This window comes from Tetrao urogallus (genome assembly GCF_951394365.1).
Source record: "Tetrao urogallus genome assembly, chromosome: 13".
In the NCBI taxonomy this organism is placed as follows: Eukaryota; Metazoa; Chordata; class Aves; order Galliformes; family Phasianidae; genus Tetrao; species Tetrao urogallus.
In genome coordinates, this window is record NC_136826.1 from 3,876,183 (window position 1) to 3,893,684 (window position 17,502).

The 17,502-nt window shown below is 39.1% G+C and overlaps 1 protein-coding gene across 2 annotated transcripts in view; it reads right to left on the reverse strand.

Moving 5' to 3' along the window:
• Positions 1 to 17,502, reverse strand: part of TENM1 (teneurin transmembrane protein 1) — a gene marked incomplete at both ends in the record, with an annotated part of 228,455 nt that overhangs the window by 56,782 nt on the left and 154,171 nt on the right. For both annotated transcript variants that reach the window (XM_079541735.1, XM_079541734.1), the window contains 4 exons: positions 1,171 to 1,314; positions 6,573 to 6,840; positions 9,894 to 10,155; positions 11,976 to 12,095. In XM_079541735.1, the coding sequence (XP_079397861.1) occupies positions 1,171 to 1,314; positions 6,573 to 6,840; positions 9,894 to 10,155; positions 11,976 to 12,095 (794 nt within the window). The remainder of the gene's footprint in view (positions 1 to 1,170; positions 1,315 to 6,572; positions 6,841 to 9,893; positions 10,156 to 11,975; positions 12,096 to 17,502) is intronic.

Genomic DNA, 17,502 nt, shown 5'->3' on the forward strand with positions numbered 1-17,502 from the left:
ATGTCAATAGCTGGCATTTAAAAGAGACAATCTATACAAACCAATAACACAGGGTATGAAAGAACTGCTGCTTAAAATGTCAAACTATTTTAAATCAAAACAGAAATCCAAATAATTTACAAACTAAATTTGACCTTTTGTATTTGGAATATTTATACTCTAGTTGCGCATTCAATAACAGAACTTGTAAAATCCTGACAGCCATACATCTGTGCATGAATCTTCATTATAGAAGTTTGCAGATGGAAATAGATTTCAGTGGAAAAACTCCCAGTTGGAGCAAATTGAGATAAATTGACTGAATCCAGCACTATGTTGGTTCTTATGAGCTGAAATCTGACCCCAAGTCTCCCAAGGAAAGCGAGATATTAGTTTACCTGCAAAATCATATTTTTTCTGGTTGGCATAACTTGTATTAAATTATTGTTTTGATAGTTTAATTCCTGATTACAGATATTGAGGGTAAAAAAAAGCAAAAAAAAAAAAAAAGCAAAGAAGCAGGAATAAAAGAAAAGGAATGATAAGATAGATTCAAGTCTCCATGCTTGAAGAATCTCCATGCTTGAAGAATCTCCATGGAGCGTCAACAGCACGACAAAAGGAACAGCATGACATCAGTTTTTCTAGTGCTTTAAAAGGTGGTGGATTGCTTATCCTGAAGAGTAATCTACCGTGCTTCTCCACAAAGAGGGCAATCACAAAAGCCTCTGCACATTGGACTGGCCACCCATCATTCAAAAGTTCTGATTCCACACCTGCTCTGTCTCCCTCTATCTGTTGGCACCTGAGATACCGCTAATCAAGGTTGGTCGTCGGATGAATTACAGACTTCACTGAGAGTATAACATACACAAACTCACCTAAAATGTAATACTTCCTTACCAACGGTGTGAAAATGAGCCTAAATGAGCGTGCCCTTTCCCCATGCAAATGACCAAAACGTTGTAGTGATCACCAGTTAGAGATTATTAGTGTTTAATACCTGGGAGCCAGAACATTTAAAATATCCTTTCAGATGGCATTTACAGTTCATTTCTCAAGAAAGGAGGATGCACAATCAAAGAAAGGAGATTAAGTAGTAGGAACAGTAACACTGAATATCTGAACAATTAATTCCTTTAGAATTTGTTTTCTTCTTCTGCATGGCCAGTTAATAAAGGAACGACTTACCACTTTGTGGATTTAATACATGGTGCTTGTTTATGGACCAGCCTCCCAGATTTGAAGCATCCATTTCAAAGCCTTGAAGGATTACTGTTCTTTTCTCCCACAGAATAAAATCAGGACATGTCTCATATTCATATCCCACCGACACTGCAAACAAACAATTAAAGATCTATCAGTCTATTTTTTCTTCCTCTGTGAACTAATATGTAATTTTTCTTTCCAGGTTTTGATATTCACCTGTCAAGTAATGATAGCACGGATTTACCTCTGCTTGATTGCTATTGTTGAGTAGTATTTTTTTAAAAAGTTTCAGAGATTAATACCTTACAACAGCTATGGTTAGTACCGCTTCAAAGCAGAGAAATGTTTGTATTATCAGTTATAGTTGTCTTAAGAACATCAATCTTTTCAACTAGTGTTTCTGCTAATTATCTGAGCAGTAGCCAAAGGAGAAAAACAAAATCCACATTAAAACTCAATGAAGGGGTTTTGCTTGTTTGTTTGCTAGGTGCGAGAACACTGGTACCAAATTCTCATAAATTAGATTTTTTTTGAAATGCAGCATTCTTCCACCTAACCTTGCTCTAAGGACTGCAGTTAGACAGAAATGGACCTCCAAACAGAAAATTATGCTATTCTGACAACAAATCCTAGATGCATGGTATAGGAAATACTGACATATTTTAGCCTTACCAAAATAAAAATGTCTTCAAATATATTTTAATATGAAATAAAATATAGTTCAAAAAACACAGTTTTCTGAAATTTTCAGTCTTCTCACTTTTTCTATCTAGCAGCTCTAGGTACATTTTGCTTGAACCATGCATAGTTATAATACCATCAAAATTCCATTATCGGATTCAATCACAACATTTTGATAAGCAGGGAGCATTTTTGTTTGTAAGATAAATGTTTTATGGGAAGCGGAAAGCCGTTCCTTACATCAATTTCACTTGCCAGAGCTGCTTCGTTATTTTAGCAGAAAGAACCTGGTTTTGCAGCTAAACTCTGGCTTGGAAAAATCACATCTCCTTAAGTACTGCCGATGTTTAAAACTACAGGTTTCAGTATTCTCCATTTTTGAGCTCCAGGAGCTCTTGTGACTAAAACCAGCACTCTTTCTAGGTGAGTCCATGGCTGCGTGCCCAGCTGTGTGTACGGAGCTTCTTCCAGAATGGCCACTGACCCCCTGTGCTGGGATGAGCCTTTAAGGTTCAGTAGCCAAACACACTATTTTCTAGGTGTTAATCCAGGGGGAAGATAAAGGGTAGATTTTTCCTATGAAGCAACCTCACACTTGTCACCTACATGTTAGCATCTTCGCCCCATTCAGGCACTTAACACATCCAATCCTGGGCCAGACGTGTATAGTTGAGAAAAGGGAAGACCTATAAGACAGAGTCACTCAGCCTAGCTAAGTGAATCATTACAGACCCCCACAGGACAGAGTTTCAGCTGCTGTGAGGTACCACGCTGATATTTAGGTCAAGGGAGGCGTAACAATCCATACCATCTGAGAATCTGTGCCAATGGATCCACAGTGGCACACTTAACATCGCTGTAGCTAACACTAAAAGTGCACCTGCTATTCCCCCCTTACATGTGATGTTTCTGAGCTGTCAAGCACCCTCTAGAGACTATCATTCCCTTCTTAAAAGTTCCCCTGCTCACAGGCAGTGTGTAGCTGCCTTTTTGTCCCTTTCCATCAGCAACACTCAGACATGCACTCACTCGGTGTGTCTACATAAGTGTTTCTATGCATACGCTAAGAATTTTTCGGACAGCTTATGCTCTAAAAAGAAATAATGGGAGGATCTTAATGTAGGATGTCCCAAGCCATCTAAATGGATGTTCCATACATTAAATGTTCCATACATTAAAATTTCCTTTCAATTGTTTTGCATGTAAAATAATCAAGGTGAAGCATAAAAATTACAAAGGCAATCAAGTGGCTGTGCTTGAAAAGTATTTGTGTCTGGCAGCATTTGAAAAATGCTGTGGCTTTTGTAAATGAAATGACAATCTCAATTTTAACCTCATTGTGGAGTGTTATTTTCTGGCCAACTTCATTTATAACTCTTTTATGAGGTGACTGAGATTTCACTGCAAGAAGGAGAAGAATTGCAGTAGCTATCTTTTTGGACACTAACAGCCAGCAAGAGCAGTTGCAGCCTTAAAATGGATTTCAAAAGATTTACTGAAATCACCTGAACCAAAAATCTATTATTTTCACACAATTATTTAGAAGAATCAAGAATAATTTGTTAGCCCCAGCATATCAGAGTTTCAGGGCTGCTGCTACTGTTCCAAAATAAAGGCATAAAAACATACGATATGATTAAGCACAACAGCAACCTCTACTTCAACCTCTCCTGAAGTATTTGTACTTATCAGCGTCTTACTTTGAACAATGAATATAACTCAACAGAAGCAACAAGTAGAACAATAAACTGAGGAGACCTCGGACTAATCTGCTTGAGAGTTTACATTTGCATCCAGGAGTGTAAGACGTAGCACATCGCTTGTCCCTGTTCTAGGGGACGCAGTGTAAGATTGACCATATTGAAGGATTTACTGATGTTTCTCTGGAAATCTTGCCTTTTCCTATGCTGAATTACAGCAGCATGCAAACTATACCATGGAGGGTTGGTGTTAACATTCACATGATATTTTTTTTACTTCGAACAAAAAGAACAAATCCTATTTTATCAGCCTTGCTGCTACTCGGAGAAAAGCAAGTGGTCTCTCGCTAAAAAGACTTCTGGAATAGAGAAATACCAACTAACATTTTGGCAACAAATTTAAACAAAACTATTTTTGTGGTGAAATGTACTCAAAGCCATCTTTCCTGTAAACAATTCCATGATAATTTCTGTCAGCGACCTCAAAGAAGAATAAAGATGTTTATGGTAGTTATAAAACCAAATGCAGATGGTTATATTCCTGAGTTACAGGACTTCAACCTGCTGCAATTTAATTTAATTAAAATAAAATCTGAACAGAATGCATTATTAAATATTGGTAATACACTGGCAGAGAAAATTATTTTGACAAAATTTACAATAACAGATGCAGATAAAGGCCCCTGAATCCTACAGTGTGTCATATTAAAACTTTATTACAATCTAACAAGCATGCTAACAGTTCTCTTAAAGATTTTTGATCCTATCTTGCAAGAAGCATGACTAAAGTAAGCAAAAGAAAATAAAATTACGCCACAATTAAATGATTAAGAAGTTGCTCTCCTGCACCATTTTGCAAGCCTTATTCATATTTAAACATAAGACTCATCAATTTCTAATTTGAGAACATGTAACCACAGCACCATTTCATAAGACGTTACGTATTTGATTTCCAAACATCCAGGCATGTGCTGGACTTGATCATAACAAGGTTCTTGAATGATGTAGAGGGAATTGGCATACTGAACATTTCCATCTCCAGAAGGTTAGTGTTAACATGCACTGACAGAGCCTTGGTACAGGGCACATGTAAACAGTCCAAAGAAAGGCCCTCGCCACCCTTCTGCTCCTGCCTGATTACCAGTGGGAATGCCAAAGGGCATGCTGGAATTTTGCTTTATTTATGGACTAGTAGAAATTTATATGTGAAAGCAACAATCCATTTAACAACTTCCCTCACTCCAAAACACTAGCAGGAATCTGTCAGTATGGACTGAGATGAGACTTGGCCTCTAGTAGTGGAGTTTCATGAGATGAGCTACAAAGGATGCTCCTGCTCCCTGCCACATGCCAACCCAGAGGTTCAGAGAGCTCTCCCGTGTTAGTGCCAGCACCTGACTGTTCCCTTAGTAAAGCAGTTCACCCTTCTGCAGGTTTGAGCCAGATGTGGTAGATCAGAGGCAGATGGGATAATGCAGCAGCTCAGGATGCCTTGTGCTAAGGATGGAGCTTTGATTGCTTTAGGCCAATTGTAATGTGTGAGCTTCAGCTGAAATGAGAAGACCTGTGTTTCAGCACTAGCATTCATAGCAGATCAGAAAGCTAATGAAGCTGAAAATTTGTCACTTATTTTCTGGTAGCTTCAGTTTTCAGCTGAATTTGTTCCCCATCTGGCTCATTTCATGATCAAATATATGTGAGTGGTGGCCCAGGGGAGATGGAAGGACCATGGGAACGTTCCTTCTGGCAGCAGCCTGCACTTCTATCAGCTTAAATAGGCTGTGGGATTGCTGTCCTAGAATAAGCTCCTTGTTTTCTGATATATTCCTATGTACACCTCATGATATAAAGTCATACTCAGTATTTTTGTTTCTAACATAATCCTTTATGGCACCAACAGCTACGTCTGCACCATTCTCCAAGCAAAAATGGAAGTGCTGTCGTCCTCCTTTCTCCCATCTCCTATCCACACAGCTGCTTTGCAGCCTGCCTGGGAGCATGTGATAAGAGAGTCAGGTATGAGATGTGCTGGGAGCTGCTGGGGATAGTGCAGCCTGGATGGCACTTCTTGGCTTTGCATGGGCCAACGTGCCACAGACAACACGACAGGTCCTAAACGAAGCTTCTGGCTGCTGCCCAGATTAGCACTTTACTCTCTAGAATGAGGCACGCTCCTTGTGAGGATGGATGGCTTCATGGAGCCCTTACTATACTTGCTTTATAGCCTGTTCCTGCCAATGCCTCTTGCTATTATCCCTCAACTTAAAAAGCAAACCAGAACTACTAAAAAAGTGAATAGGACTCATTCACAGCTCTAAGCTTTGCTGATAAAACAAATAATCTTGACAGAAATAGGTATTAGGATATGTAGGATTAGTCCATTAAGAAACAGAATCCCAGAATCAATTAAAAGAAACAGCAAGACGAATCAAATAATGAAAACCATAACAAAGAATGTTGGATAAACAAACAGCACTTTCACAGACACCTTTCCTGTTGCAGTTTTCAACATATCTGCTTGGTAAAGAAAGCCTTTTTAATGTGATCATTTTCTTATAAATACCTTCAAACAACAAATCAAGAAGTTGTAACTGCTAGAGACACGAAATGTAGAAAAAAAAAATGCCTGAAAGTTAGAGTTTTGTAAACCGTAAGTGGAAATGACATTTTAAATGTCACAGCCAAAAAATGAGAGAAAAAATGACACACCAAAGGTCATATTCAAAGTAACATTCAAAAACAAAGACAGCTGAATATAATGCTGTTAGTACATAGCCATTCTCAGAGGGAAAAGGGGATTTTCAAATTGATTAAATTAGAAAGATGACATTGGAGGAACAAGAAAATAAATATTCCTAGGAAACTACAAGTCATTTTAGCCAAAGAGGCATTTGATTAAAAAAAAAAAAAAAAAAGTAAGCATGGCTACAAAAGGTATAAGCTGTACTTTCTAGGCTTCACTCATGTTAGTGCTTTTGCTTATACCAAGGTGATTCTACATACCCATAGCTTCTGCCAGACCAGAAACCTTCTGTCCATATATATCTGTCTTATTCCAGGCAAATGTGTACACCAAATTGGCTGCAGCAGGAAACCATTTCTGAAGCAGGCGTCCCTCAACAGCAATGATCAGATGTACTTTTGTCATTCCAGAAGGGATGGTTGTGTGCGTCAGAATAACGCGCAGCAAAGTTTTGTACCCCGGTGTTCGACTGCTGAGATAACTCAGCTTCACAAAACTGGAAGGAATTGGGATCTCCTCCTGGACCACCTTGGGGAAAAAAAAAAAAGACATAAAACATCCTTGTATCTATGGCTATGGAAAATGCACAATTTATTTATCTGCAACGACAACAGAAGGCTACTTTACAATTCACAATCACAATAGTGATCACTTCTGTATTGATCTGAGCAATGCGGTATAGAATCACAGAATCATGGAATGGCTTGGGTTGGAAAGCACCCCAAAGATCATCAAGTTCCAACCCCCCTGCCACAGGCAGGGCCACCAACCTCCAGATCTGGTACTAGACCAGGTTGCCCAGGGCCCCATCCAGCCTGTCTTGAACACCTCCAGGGATGAAGTCTCTCCAACTCTCTCCAACACTGAAAATTTACTGGACAGTGGTCCATCTATTTTGATAAAGAACCTCTTCCTATAATTCGTCATGTTTACCTACTGAGGAGCAAATGCTAGCTCCCTGTAATAAGCACTACAGTTCACAATGCTCTGGATGACTGTTATAGCTTTACCTACGCTTTATTATTTGGGGTACTCGATGTGTGTTCTACACTCAAACATAACCAAAAAAGTGTTTTTTTTTTAATTATTATTTTATTTTAATATGCACACACTTCACACATTACATCATGATTTGAAGACACTATTCTGTTTTGGAGGCAATAACTCTAATGTTGGGAGAGCAAAGAAACTAGAAAAACTTTCCTGACAAAGCAGCTTCTGTGCAGCAGTGCTTGCACTAGGGCTAAACTCCAGCAAGAGGGGCATGGTGTTAGAAGGCAGGGCATCAGAAATCTAACAAGCTAACTGGGGACACACAGCAGTGAAGATGAAACAGTCGGGGCATCCGTCATCTCGCTAACAGGTGAGTCAGTCCCCATGGTGTGCAACAGAGTTCACATCCCACAGCACTGCTGTCAGTGCTGCTGTCTGAATCACTGGGATCAGAGCTGGCGTGGCTCTGCCCATGTGGAGTGGTATCAACTTCCCAGCTGCTGTGAGAGGGACTGCAAAGACAGTGAGCTTGCGTGGGAAATGGAGAAGCTTGGCCTCAACCTTCTGAATGGCACGAGCCTCCGAGCTACAAAAAGGGATTTAGCTCTTGTGATCTACTGAGAGAAAGGAGCTCTTGTAGGAATGGCTGAGATGGGGAACAGGCAAGAGAGGGGAACAGCTTCCTGAAGAATGCCAGCACAGTCACTCCAAAGCCACTGAAAACCTTAACTCTGAAAACCTTAAAAAGGTCAGTGATTTGAGTGAATTTCAGTAACAAGCCAGTCTCTCACAATCTTAAATTAGCTGAGTTCAGAAAAAATACAAACTGTTTTGTTTATATTCCCATTTTCCCATCCTTGTTGTTTAACAATAAGTTTCATCACTTTCATGACATCCTTATTTATGTACTGCAACAGTGTCACTGCCACAGCATTGCTGCAGTACAGCTGGAGGCCTGCCAGCACTTGTCCTTTCAACATATGAAACGCAGTGTTGCCAGGGAAATCCTGCTCCCTTTGCTGCTCCCGATTTGCAGTGTTCCCCTTCTTTCCTGCTGACATCCCAGCTGCCCCCTCTGTCATACATCTGACATCTTCTTATTTTTAATAGAAAAGCAGGAAGAAATATTCGTGCATTAATACATGCTAATCTACTTCATTCTCCCATTATTCTGGGTTATTTTTTGCTCTTTTCCCAGTACTGTACAAGTTGACACTCTAATGACCCTCCAATGCTGAAAAATAGACAGGGGCCAAGTTCCCTCTGAGTGGACTGCATCTTTATGGACCTCATTGTTGTTTTTTTTTTTTAAGAAACAACCAGGAAGACCTCGTGTGGAGTAATGTAACCCATTTTTTCTTACTGGTGCACATCAGTTATTAATTTCTTAGTTCTTCTCAGTTCATTACTTCACTTCATATGTTTTTTGACGATGGTCACCAGCTGGCTGAACCAAGATCTGTTTCTGATCTTACTGCTTGAATTCCATGGAAACAACATACACTAATAGTGGGGTTTAGTTTAACGCGACCTAAAACTGGTGTTGCTGTATCTTGTGGGGCATCTTACATACATCACCTTTATTAAGAGCAGTTAAAGGCAAGATTAATACAAAGTGGTACTAAACACATAAAAGAGACTCGAGAATAAAAGATATTTAAATGTAAACAATCCGAAAGATCATATTAAAAGTGCTCTATGTTGAAAAGAATAATAGAAAAGAAAAGCAGCTAACATATCGCTGGAGAAGCCATTGTAAAGAAGATGTGAACAGATGAAAAATCCCTTGGAGTCTTTAAGGAACTCTGTGGAATGTCTCACATTGATGTATGGTGATGTTGTACTGTTCATCTGTAACTTAGGAATGGTTTTGTTCATTTCTATAAATAAATAGGGATTTCAATAATAAATCATGACAAGACTTCCCCTCTCCTCCTTCTATTTTGAATGAAGGAATAAAGTATTTTAAAATATTAACAAAATGTGAAGAAGGAGAAAAGCATCTTGTGTAACAGTACTGAAGAGATCTACGCTAACCTCGCTGCGATGAGTAACATCACAACGGTTCATTGCTTTCATTGCTCCCTACTTGGTAGCAGTGTTTTCACAGCAGAAGAAATTAAAACAGAATATGTACAGAGAACACTCACCATACTCCACATCTACAAACTGGTTTGAAAGTCTGAAACTGCAACTTTTGAATTCAATTTTAATGACTGACTTGAGTGAAACCCTTCTTTTAATTTTTTTTTTTAAACTTGTGTAGATCTGAGGTCTATGTGCTCTTCTGTTAATGTGCACTGATCAGAAAAATGTAAGCCTTCAGTAGAAATGTTTGATAAAATTGTAAGATGATCCTTCACTGATAGGAGTAATTGGGTGACCGAGTTTAACAAGCATGGTCTTGTTTGGCTTTCAGTGTCAAAATTCACTGCTATTTGCAGAACAGCCAAAGGGAAATGTTTCCGTGTCACTATCACCAAATAATTGTGTAGGTTACATTAACGAAGATGAGGAATGGTAATTTTTAACATTGTTTACAACTTGTTCAGCAACCAAAAATGTTAACTTAAAAGTATTTTCATTACCTGTAGCTCTGGAATAACAGTTCCTCTTTCTGGACAGGAGCCTCCAAATGCTGTCAGGGGTGAAGGGAGTACAATAGGATTTGGACTGATGAAACTACTGACGTCACAAGATGGTATATCTGACTCTGCTCTTTGCATTACAACTTTGTCTACAATGACAAATCTATTCCAAGGCAACCAAAGTGTCCTTTTTTCAGATATGAAAGGAGATCTGTCAAAAACCAGGGTGACAGAGATGCCTCCCACAGCCACAAGGTCAAAACTGGAAAAGACAAAACAAAATTCTTAATTCTTGTATTAACATTACATTACCAGAACTTTCAGTGCATCACAAACAAAAAACTTTATATTGCTCATTATGGTCCTTAATTTACCAGGTAAAATCATTCCAGTGTATCTTCCTGATGTTACCACAGTATTCATGAAGAAGCTTCACCTCTCCACAGATCCTTTCTATAGGCATCAATAGCAAGGTACAGTGTTTCACTGCACTTCTGTCTCTCTCCCCTCTACTATCACAGAATCACAGAACGGCCAGGGTTGGAAAGGACCTCAAGGATCATGAATCTCCAACCCCCTGCCACATGCAGGGCCATCAACAACTTATCAACTAGAATTGATAATAACAAGTCACCTGTAACAAGAATCTGGGCCTAGTTGATTTGGATTATAGAAAAAGAAATCCCTAGCTCAGGAAAGGGACACTTATAATCTGCGTGGGTATGGTCTGCAGAATAAGAAGCCCAACAGTCTGGTAGGCCTTTTCTTAACATATCCCTTTTGCATTTTCTGAAAGTTGCAGGAGAGTATACTGAATAAGAGACCCCTCTGTGCAGGATATGATTTTGGGAAAATTGCGGATTATTTGAACCAGCAATGAATCAGCTCTTGTAAATAAGGCAGGTGAACTTCTGAAAGTGACATTGAAGCACCTTTGGAATATCTAGGCTTCAAAGCAGTGGGACATAGGAGGCAAGATACAAAGTGTTAATTTTCTGAGTTTCTGACATCCACATTCAAGCAACAGAAGACAATATGTAAATAGATACTTCACTGTCTGTGTTACTGAATGCATCTATTTCTGAGACTTTTGATGGTAACAAACTGTGATAAGAAGTCAGGCTTAATTATGCATATCTCATCACATTTCTCAAATGACACCGATTACGTTCACAGCAAAATACAGGTAGCATATTTCCATGCAACAATTTTATCCAGACTAGTGTAAATAAGAAATGGTAATTACCAACTTTCAATAGTGTGAAAGTCAAGAAAGTAAAGTAAAATAAATATGCATGCTCCTTATGGTGATAAAGTGACAAACAAACAAAACAAAAAAGTGACAAATTATACTCTTCCCTTGCAGGAAGAGAGCTTCTGGCTTCTTGTCTTTCGTAACACAGCCAAGAAAGATGAAGCCAGTAGAAGCTTAATACATCTGAAGTTTAAGAGTACATCATGATCCTACTGCAAATGGGTGACCATCCCTGCAGGGCAATGTAGAATATATAGGAACTCATCTGTCTTTGAGAACTAAGCTCAGTCGATTAGGTCAGGGAAGGGATGGAATGCTGGACAGGATGCAAAGCAACAGCGTGACAGTTCTGTCCCCGTGAAGATTCCGTCCCCAGTTTTACTTGTATGGCTTAGACGATCAGCTAAAGGAGTTAACTTCATTGACACTTCAATAAACTACTTCCCAGATTTATAACAGGAGACAGAAAAAAGAGGGAAGACAGAGAATTCTCTGGAAAGTCTGGAAAGCCTGACTACTGAACATTTTCAAATGTCAGGGATGTGCTGGTGCAGCATTATTGTCAGATTTTGACTCCACGTGTTTGAATGTCACTAATCTTGTTTCTGGTCAGTTTTTTTTTTTTCTTTTCTTTTTCCCTTTCTTCTTTGCCTCTTTACCACAGGTAGCTCTAACAGGTATGCTACCAAAGCAGAGTCAGATGGCATCCTGAGTCCACACTTTGACGAGTGAATTTTATGAGAATATTGCACATGAAGGGGCAGAGGTAGATAGATCCAAACTAAAAAAAAAAAAAAAATAATCTGGACTGTATATAAAAATCTCACCTTCCATCTTGTCGACTGATGGTATATCCATACTCACTGTGGTGTAGAAAGCTGACATTCACACCAACCAAAGGAGTTCCATCTATTGCTACCACCTGGCCACGAATGACACATGCACGTCTGCAAGAAAAAGCATAGAGGCAACAACGTCAGACTCATCAGGACAGTGAGAAGGGTACTGAACTCGGAAACTGAGCTACGCTTCTGCCCCAAGCAGGGAGAATTGCTGTAATGTCATCATGACTTGATTTTGAATGAAAATTCAAACAAGCCCAAAAGATCGATTTGAAAAAACATTATAATGAAGCAGTCGCACAGGTTGCCCTATGAATCGTTAGTGTATCAAGAATGCATTTCCCTTTCTGTCTACATTTCAAGGCACCATTTGTTCTGCCATTGAATATCAATGCAAATGTTTCACTGATTTAGTTTGCTGCAGCTCCAGTGGTGATGATTTGTGAAAGGGGAGAATGAAACCTCTTTCTCTGCTGCTAGAACAGGGCGTTGCTGCCTGTTAGAAAAAAAAAAGCTGAACTAATGCGGTAAGGCAGCAGTGAGACACATGATCACAGTTCAACCTCAGAAAGTTACATTGGTAAATCTAAAGAGCACCTGAACAGGTTATGCCCTTTGAAATTTCCTGTAGTACATGTTGAACTTGTTGCCATTTTCCAGCATAAAAATCCTCCCATTCCACTAAAGAGGATGGAATATGGCAGCATGACAGAATGCACCAAAATCAACAGGTAGGAAAGTGAAATCATAAGTGGGTCCAAATATAGGCTGACAAAATCATACAAAATGAAAGCTGAAAGGAAATACAAGACTTAATCTTGTCTGTTCCTTTGCCTCAGGTAAGATTAACTATGCCTACATTACTCCAGACAGATGCTTGTCTATATCCTCACCAGATAACTCACTCCAATCCTTCTGTATGAGTGCTTTACTCATGACAATTTTTTCCTTCTGTCCACGCTAAATTTGTACTGTTGTCTTTTAAGACTGTTACTTTCACCTTAGAATGCTCTCTGAGCTTTGGCCTTTTATAAATTTGAAGACTGAAGAATAAAGGAGAAAAACACCATCAAGGATGAAGAATAACATATGAAATATTCTCACTGTGCAAATTAAGACCTGGTGAGATTTTCTTACACATCTATATTCCATTGAAATACCTTTCAGCATTTTGCCCCGTGCCCTCAGGTATTCTACATTAGCACAGCTCTGCTGGCTGCAAGGATCCAGGCTTTAGGATCTAATGACACAACTGCACAAATTTCCTGGAAATAGGCTTTCACACAATGAACTGAACAGTGTAGGCAGAAGTAATTGGATAACGTTAAGACACGTAGGGTCAAAAACATTAGGATGTCTATAAAGACAACTGGTATTATTTATTATAACCAATAAGCATAAATTTAGACATTGTAATGTTTCCCTTTCAAGTTGAAAGTTTGCAGCAGACCCCAATAGGAACACAACAACTTTGTGGTGTGAATATGTAACCAAAAGGGAAAATATGGGGCCTTAAGTGGGAATTATTTAAGAGTCTGTATATAAACTTAAGAAACATCCCTTGAGAGACTAATTGATCAGGATCCAGTGAAATCATATATGTGAATTAGAGACCATAAATCTCTGAAAATCTGGACTTGTTTCCTAAGATCCAAAGCCACTTGACAGAACAATAATTTACCGCTATGATATCATCAAATTGAGTTGACTGTGACCTGAGAAAATGCAACTGGTAAAAAACAACCTCTTTTTCTGTATGCTATTCACCATAGCTGCTAGTAAGAATCCCAGGACATAAAAAGATACTAATTATAAGCAAAGTAGATGAGAGTTCTCAGAGGAATGGGAAATGCTGCACTAGTGTCAGTACGCACCTTTCTGCTCCCTACATTAACTAAGTTGGTTGTGGTTTGAGCTGTGGGCAAAGTCTGCTGCTCCACTGAAGGCAATCAAACTCTTGTGTGTTTCAACAGACACTCAAGACTCACTGAAGAAGAAAAGCCAGGCTCAATTACTCTCTGATGTATTAGAATAGTATCTACTGGTTCCAATTGTTTTCTCGCATTTCTGACATCGACAGACTTATCTCTCACTTTCCAATCCTGTTATTAGTGCAGTCCATGTTTAAAAAGCTTGTGGGTCTAAGACAGACTTGTAGGAGTCATCATTATTCAGCACGTTGTTCTAGTACTCCTGTTTGTTCATTCACTGATCCTCATTCCACAGATCTATCTTCTGACTCCACTATTTCCTCATATTTTATCAAGCGTACAGATTTCTGTGATAACAACTCATCAAAGTCTTCATTATTTCATACACAATTCTTTTCCTCTATTCATTCACTTCTCATTATTCATAAATAATATTAAGAGACTTATCTTTCAACTTCCTGCTCCTTTTTTTATTCATCATATTTTACAAGCCACACACATTTACACTATGTGATAAAGACTCCTAAAACTCATTATTCTACGTTTATCTGTACTGAACTGTCTTTCCACTCTTTTAGATTTCATATGTTCTAAACCTTCCTTTGTGTCGACACATTTGTTCTCATTATTTACTGTCTTTTTACTACCCACTCAAGTTGAAGAGTCTTCACTCTTTGGCCTCTTTTTGAATTACCAGCACCTACTAAATCTTCAGCTAGGCGTTTGATCAGAATTACTTCTAATTTTTGCATTTACTGCAGGCATTAAGACCTTTTTCAGTTACTTTATGGCCAGCATGAATCTGCAGGGCTCTGGGAAGTAACAAAACACCCCCACACTGCAGCCACTGGCCCTGCTTCCCCCGAGTCCTGACAGCTCACAGAGCAGATGACCACACTCCGAATGGAGCGCACTGGCTTGCAGAAGATCTTGCTTAATTCCTTTCCTGAACAGAGTTTTTAGGGCTCTTTCCTCTCAGTCATCTGACTCCACCTCTATTTCACTCTTTCCTCGCCTCAGTGAGGAAATTCACTCTCTTTGTTGGACCTTGCTACTGCTCATTGGTATTCTTAATTTTAATGAAGAAAACTCTAAACATCATTAGGCCTCCACAATGTGCTGCATTTTCCTCTTGTATTTTCAGCCTCTAAGGCTTATTCAATACATTTGTGACTGACCTGCTTTGATTTCTCATGTGGGGTAACAACTCATACCACTCATCCTACAGCCATTTAACTTGCAAAGACTGCACGATCTTGGAGTAAGGTTGTTCAGATGTTTAAACTTTATAGTGAGTGCAAAAATGACTTTTACAATTCGGAGTATTTCGGAAGGGAACAAGTCCTTGATAAGCTGCCTTTGTGTTTTCAATGCATTAAAAATGTTTCTAGTCCCCTGATATGCTGTTCTAAAGCTGTAGCTCCAGAGGGAGCAGTTGAGAGAAAGCAGAGATTCCTATGAGTTGTAGGTGGCCTAAAAAAAGTAGAATTTCTCTGTAAATGCTTCATGGTCATTCTGTGCGTAAAAGTGAGGAGCTCAGCTCTGTGACTCTCCGATCTCTGCCATGTAGTTTGTCTGACATCTCTAATTTAAAATATAAACAGCAGTTTAAAATTCCAGATGCATTCTTTCACTGCTTGTAAAGCACTTCATTATTCCACCACCGTTCTGTCTTGCTCTGCTACTTCTTATTTGCTATTTTTCTGCTTTTGTTTAGTGTGTTGAGCTTCCAATATTCTCTGAGCACCTCAGGCTGAGACATTAAGCTCAGATGTGGAACTCCGTCAAGTAACGTGTGAATTCGCAAGTGTCACATTACCAGAAGATGTCATTTACTGTATTACATTTCTGATTAAAGACTTCAATCAGAGAAATTAAGCTAAAGGCGAGCAAGGTACATTCATTTCTTCCTGCTGACAGTGTTGCTATAAGCAGCTTTTGAAGGGTAATTAATTCAGTACCATGCACTGGACCCCTTTTGTAGGCAATTTGCAGTGAGTCAAATAGCTTGCCAGCAGCATGCATTAAAAACTCTCAGCAAAGAAACAAGCCGAAAATCTTCCTGAGAAAGGAAGTTGATAAAACATTTTAATCCTCTACACCATGCTACATGTAGTGGCTCAAAATCATTCCTGATGTAAGCTAGCACATTTCCATTTATTCAGAATTTGTCTCATCTGCCTTTAAGCATGCCACTGTTCAGGTTAGCAGCATGTCAAAAACCCTGCGCAAACGACACAAGAAGAAAATGTAATTTTTGAAAACAATGAGTTCCTTAATACTAATTTTGGTCTATGCACTGAACAAACACTGTGCTCTAGAAGCCTAGTTTTTAAAAAATTAGATCTAATATAAAGTCTATGATGCAAAAGGACAGACGTCCCAGTAGTTGTCAGAACTACTCATTTTAGTATGTCAGATGAAAATGCCAGGAATATGGCAGAGACCAAACACTTTCAGGCTTAAGGACAGAGATAATCTTTGCTGTTTTCTGATAGCTTTCCCTAAGCAATTCAACATGAAATCAGCATTATCTACAGTGAGATTCATGTAAACATCACCCATACTGGAGTACCTCTGACACACAATACAGTAATACACTTCACAATGTCATTTTCATCAGAAGACTGAGAACATCAGTTTTCAGATAGAAGAAGAAATAGATATTTCTTCTGTAATCCTAATGATCCTCCTAATGATCTCGGAGACTTGGAAAAAGGAAAAAAAAAAAAAAAAAAGCCAGTTAGGACTTTGCAAAATTCTGTATCTGAGCACCAGTGTGAATGGATGCCAATGCTCTGAAATAAATGAATCCTTACAGAACTTCTCATTTAACCACTAATGCTACAAATATGGCATTGCAAACAGCCAAGAGTTAATATCATCTGCACAGACAGAACCTCTTCAGCTGTAGCCAAAAGGAGATTAGAAAACTCAAATATTCTTTGGTCTTCTATGGATAGGCAGGATCACAGATTTTTGATGTATTTACAGTAGTAATAGTAATCTACCTATATGTTTTTTTGTTTTTTTTTCCCTATAATCTTAACTCCCAGGAGACAAACAGACATAGATGACAACCAGACTGACTATGTCAGGGGAAGATTCTGAACAGATACAGTGCTGCTAGGCTACTGCTTCCTTCTGAGATTTTGCTTATCCACGATCCTTAAGGAAAATTCCGGCAGTTTTTAATAATGTGTGACTTATGGATGAGCAATTTTTCAACAGCCTGGAAGACTTGGGGATCAAGTGAAGTGTAGACCGATGAACTCCTTAGGGTGCCCCATACATGGCAGATCACTGCTGACAAAACCCCAGAGACACGGTGCAGGGCAAATCTCGAGGCACTGCCCTGACTCGAAATGCAGAAGCAGCCCCATCAGAATCCCAAAGATCTCTGATCTCTTTACCAAGTGAGGAAATGACATCTGGGGTGTGTACAATGCACCGGCCCAACTACAAGTCACATTCCTTTATATTATAAAGCCTGAAGTATGAAAACATGGCAAGGATGGGCTGCTGCTCACACACAGACCTTCAATGCTCTTCATTCTCCTAAAGCATACCAGACACTAGGG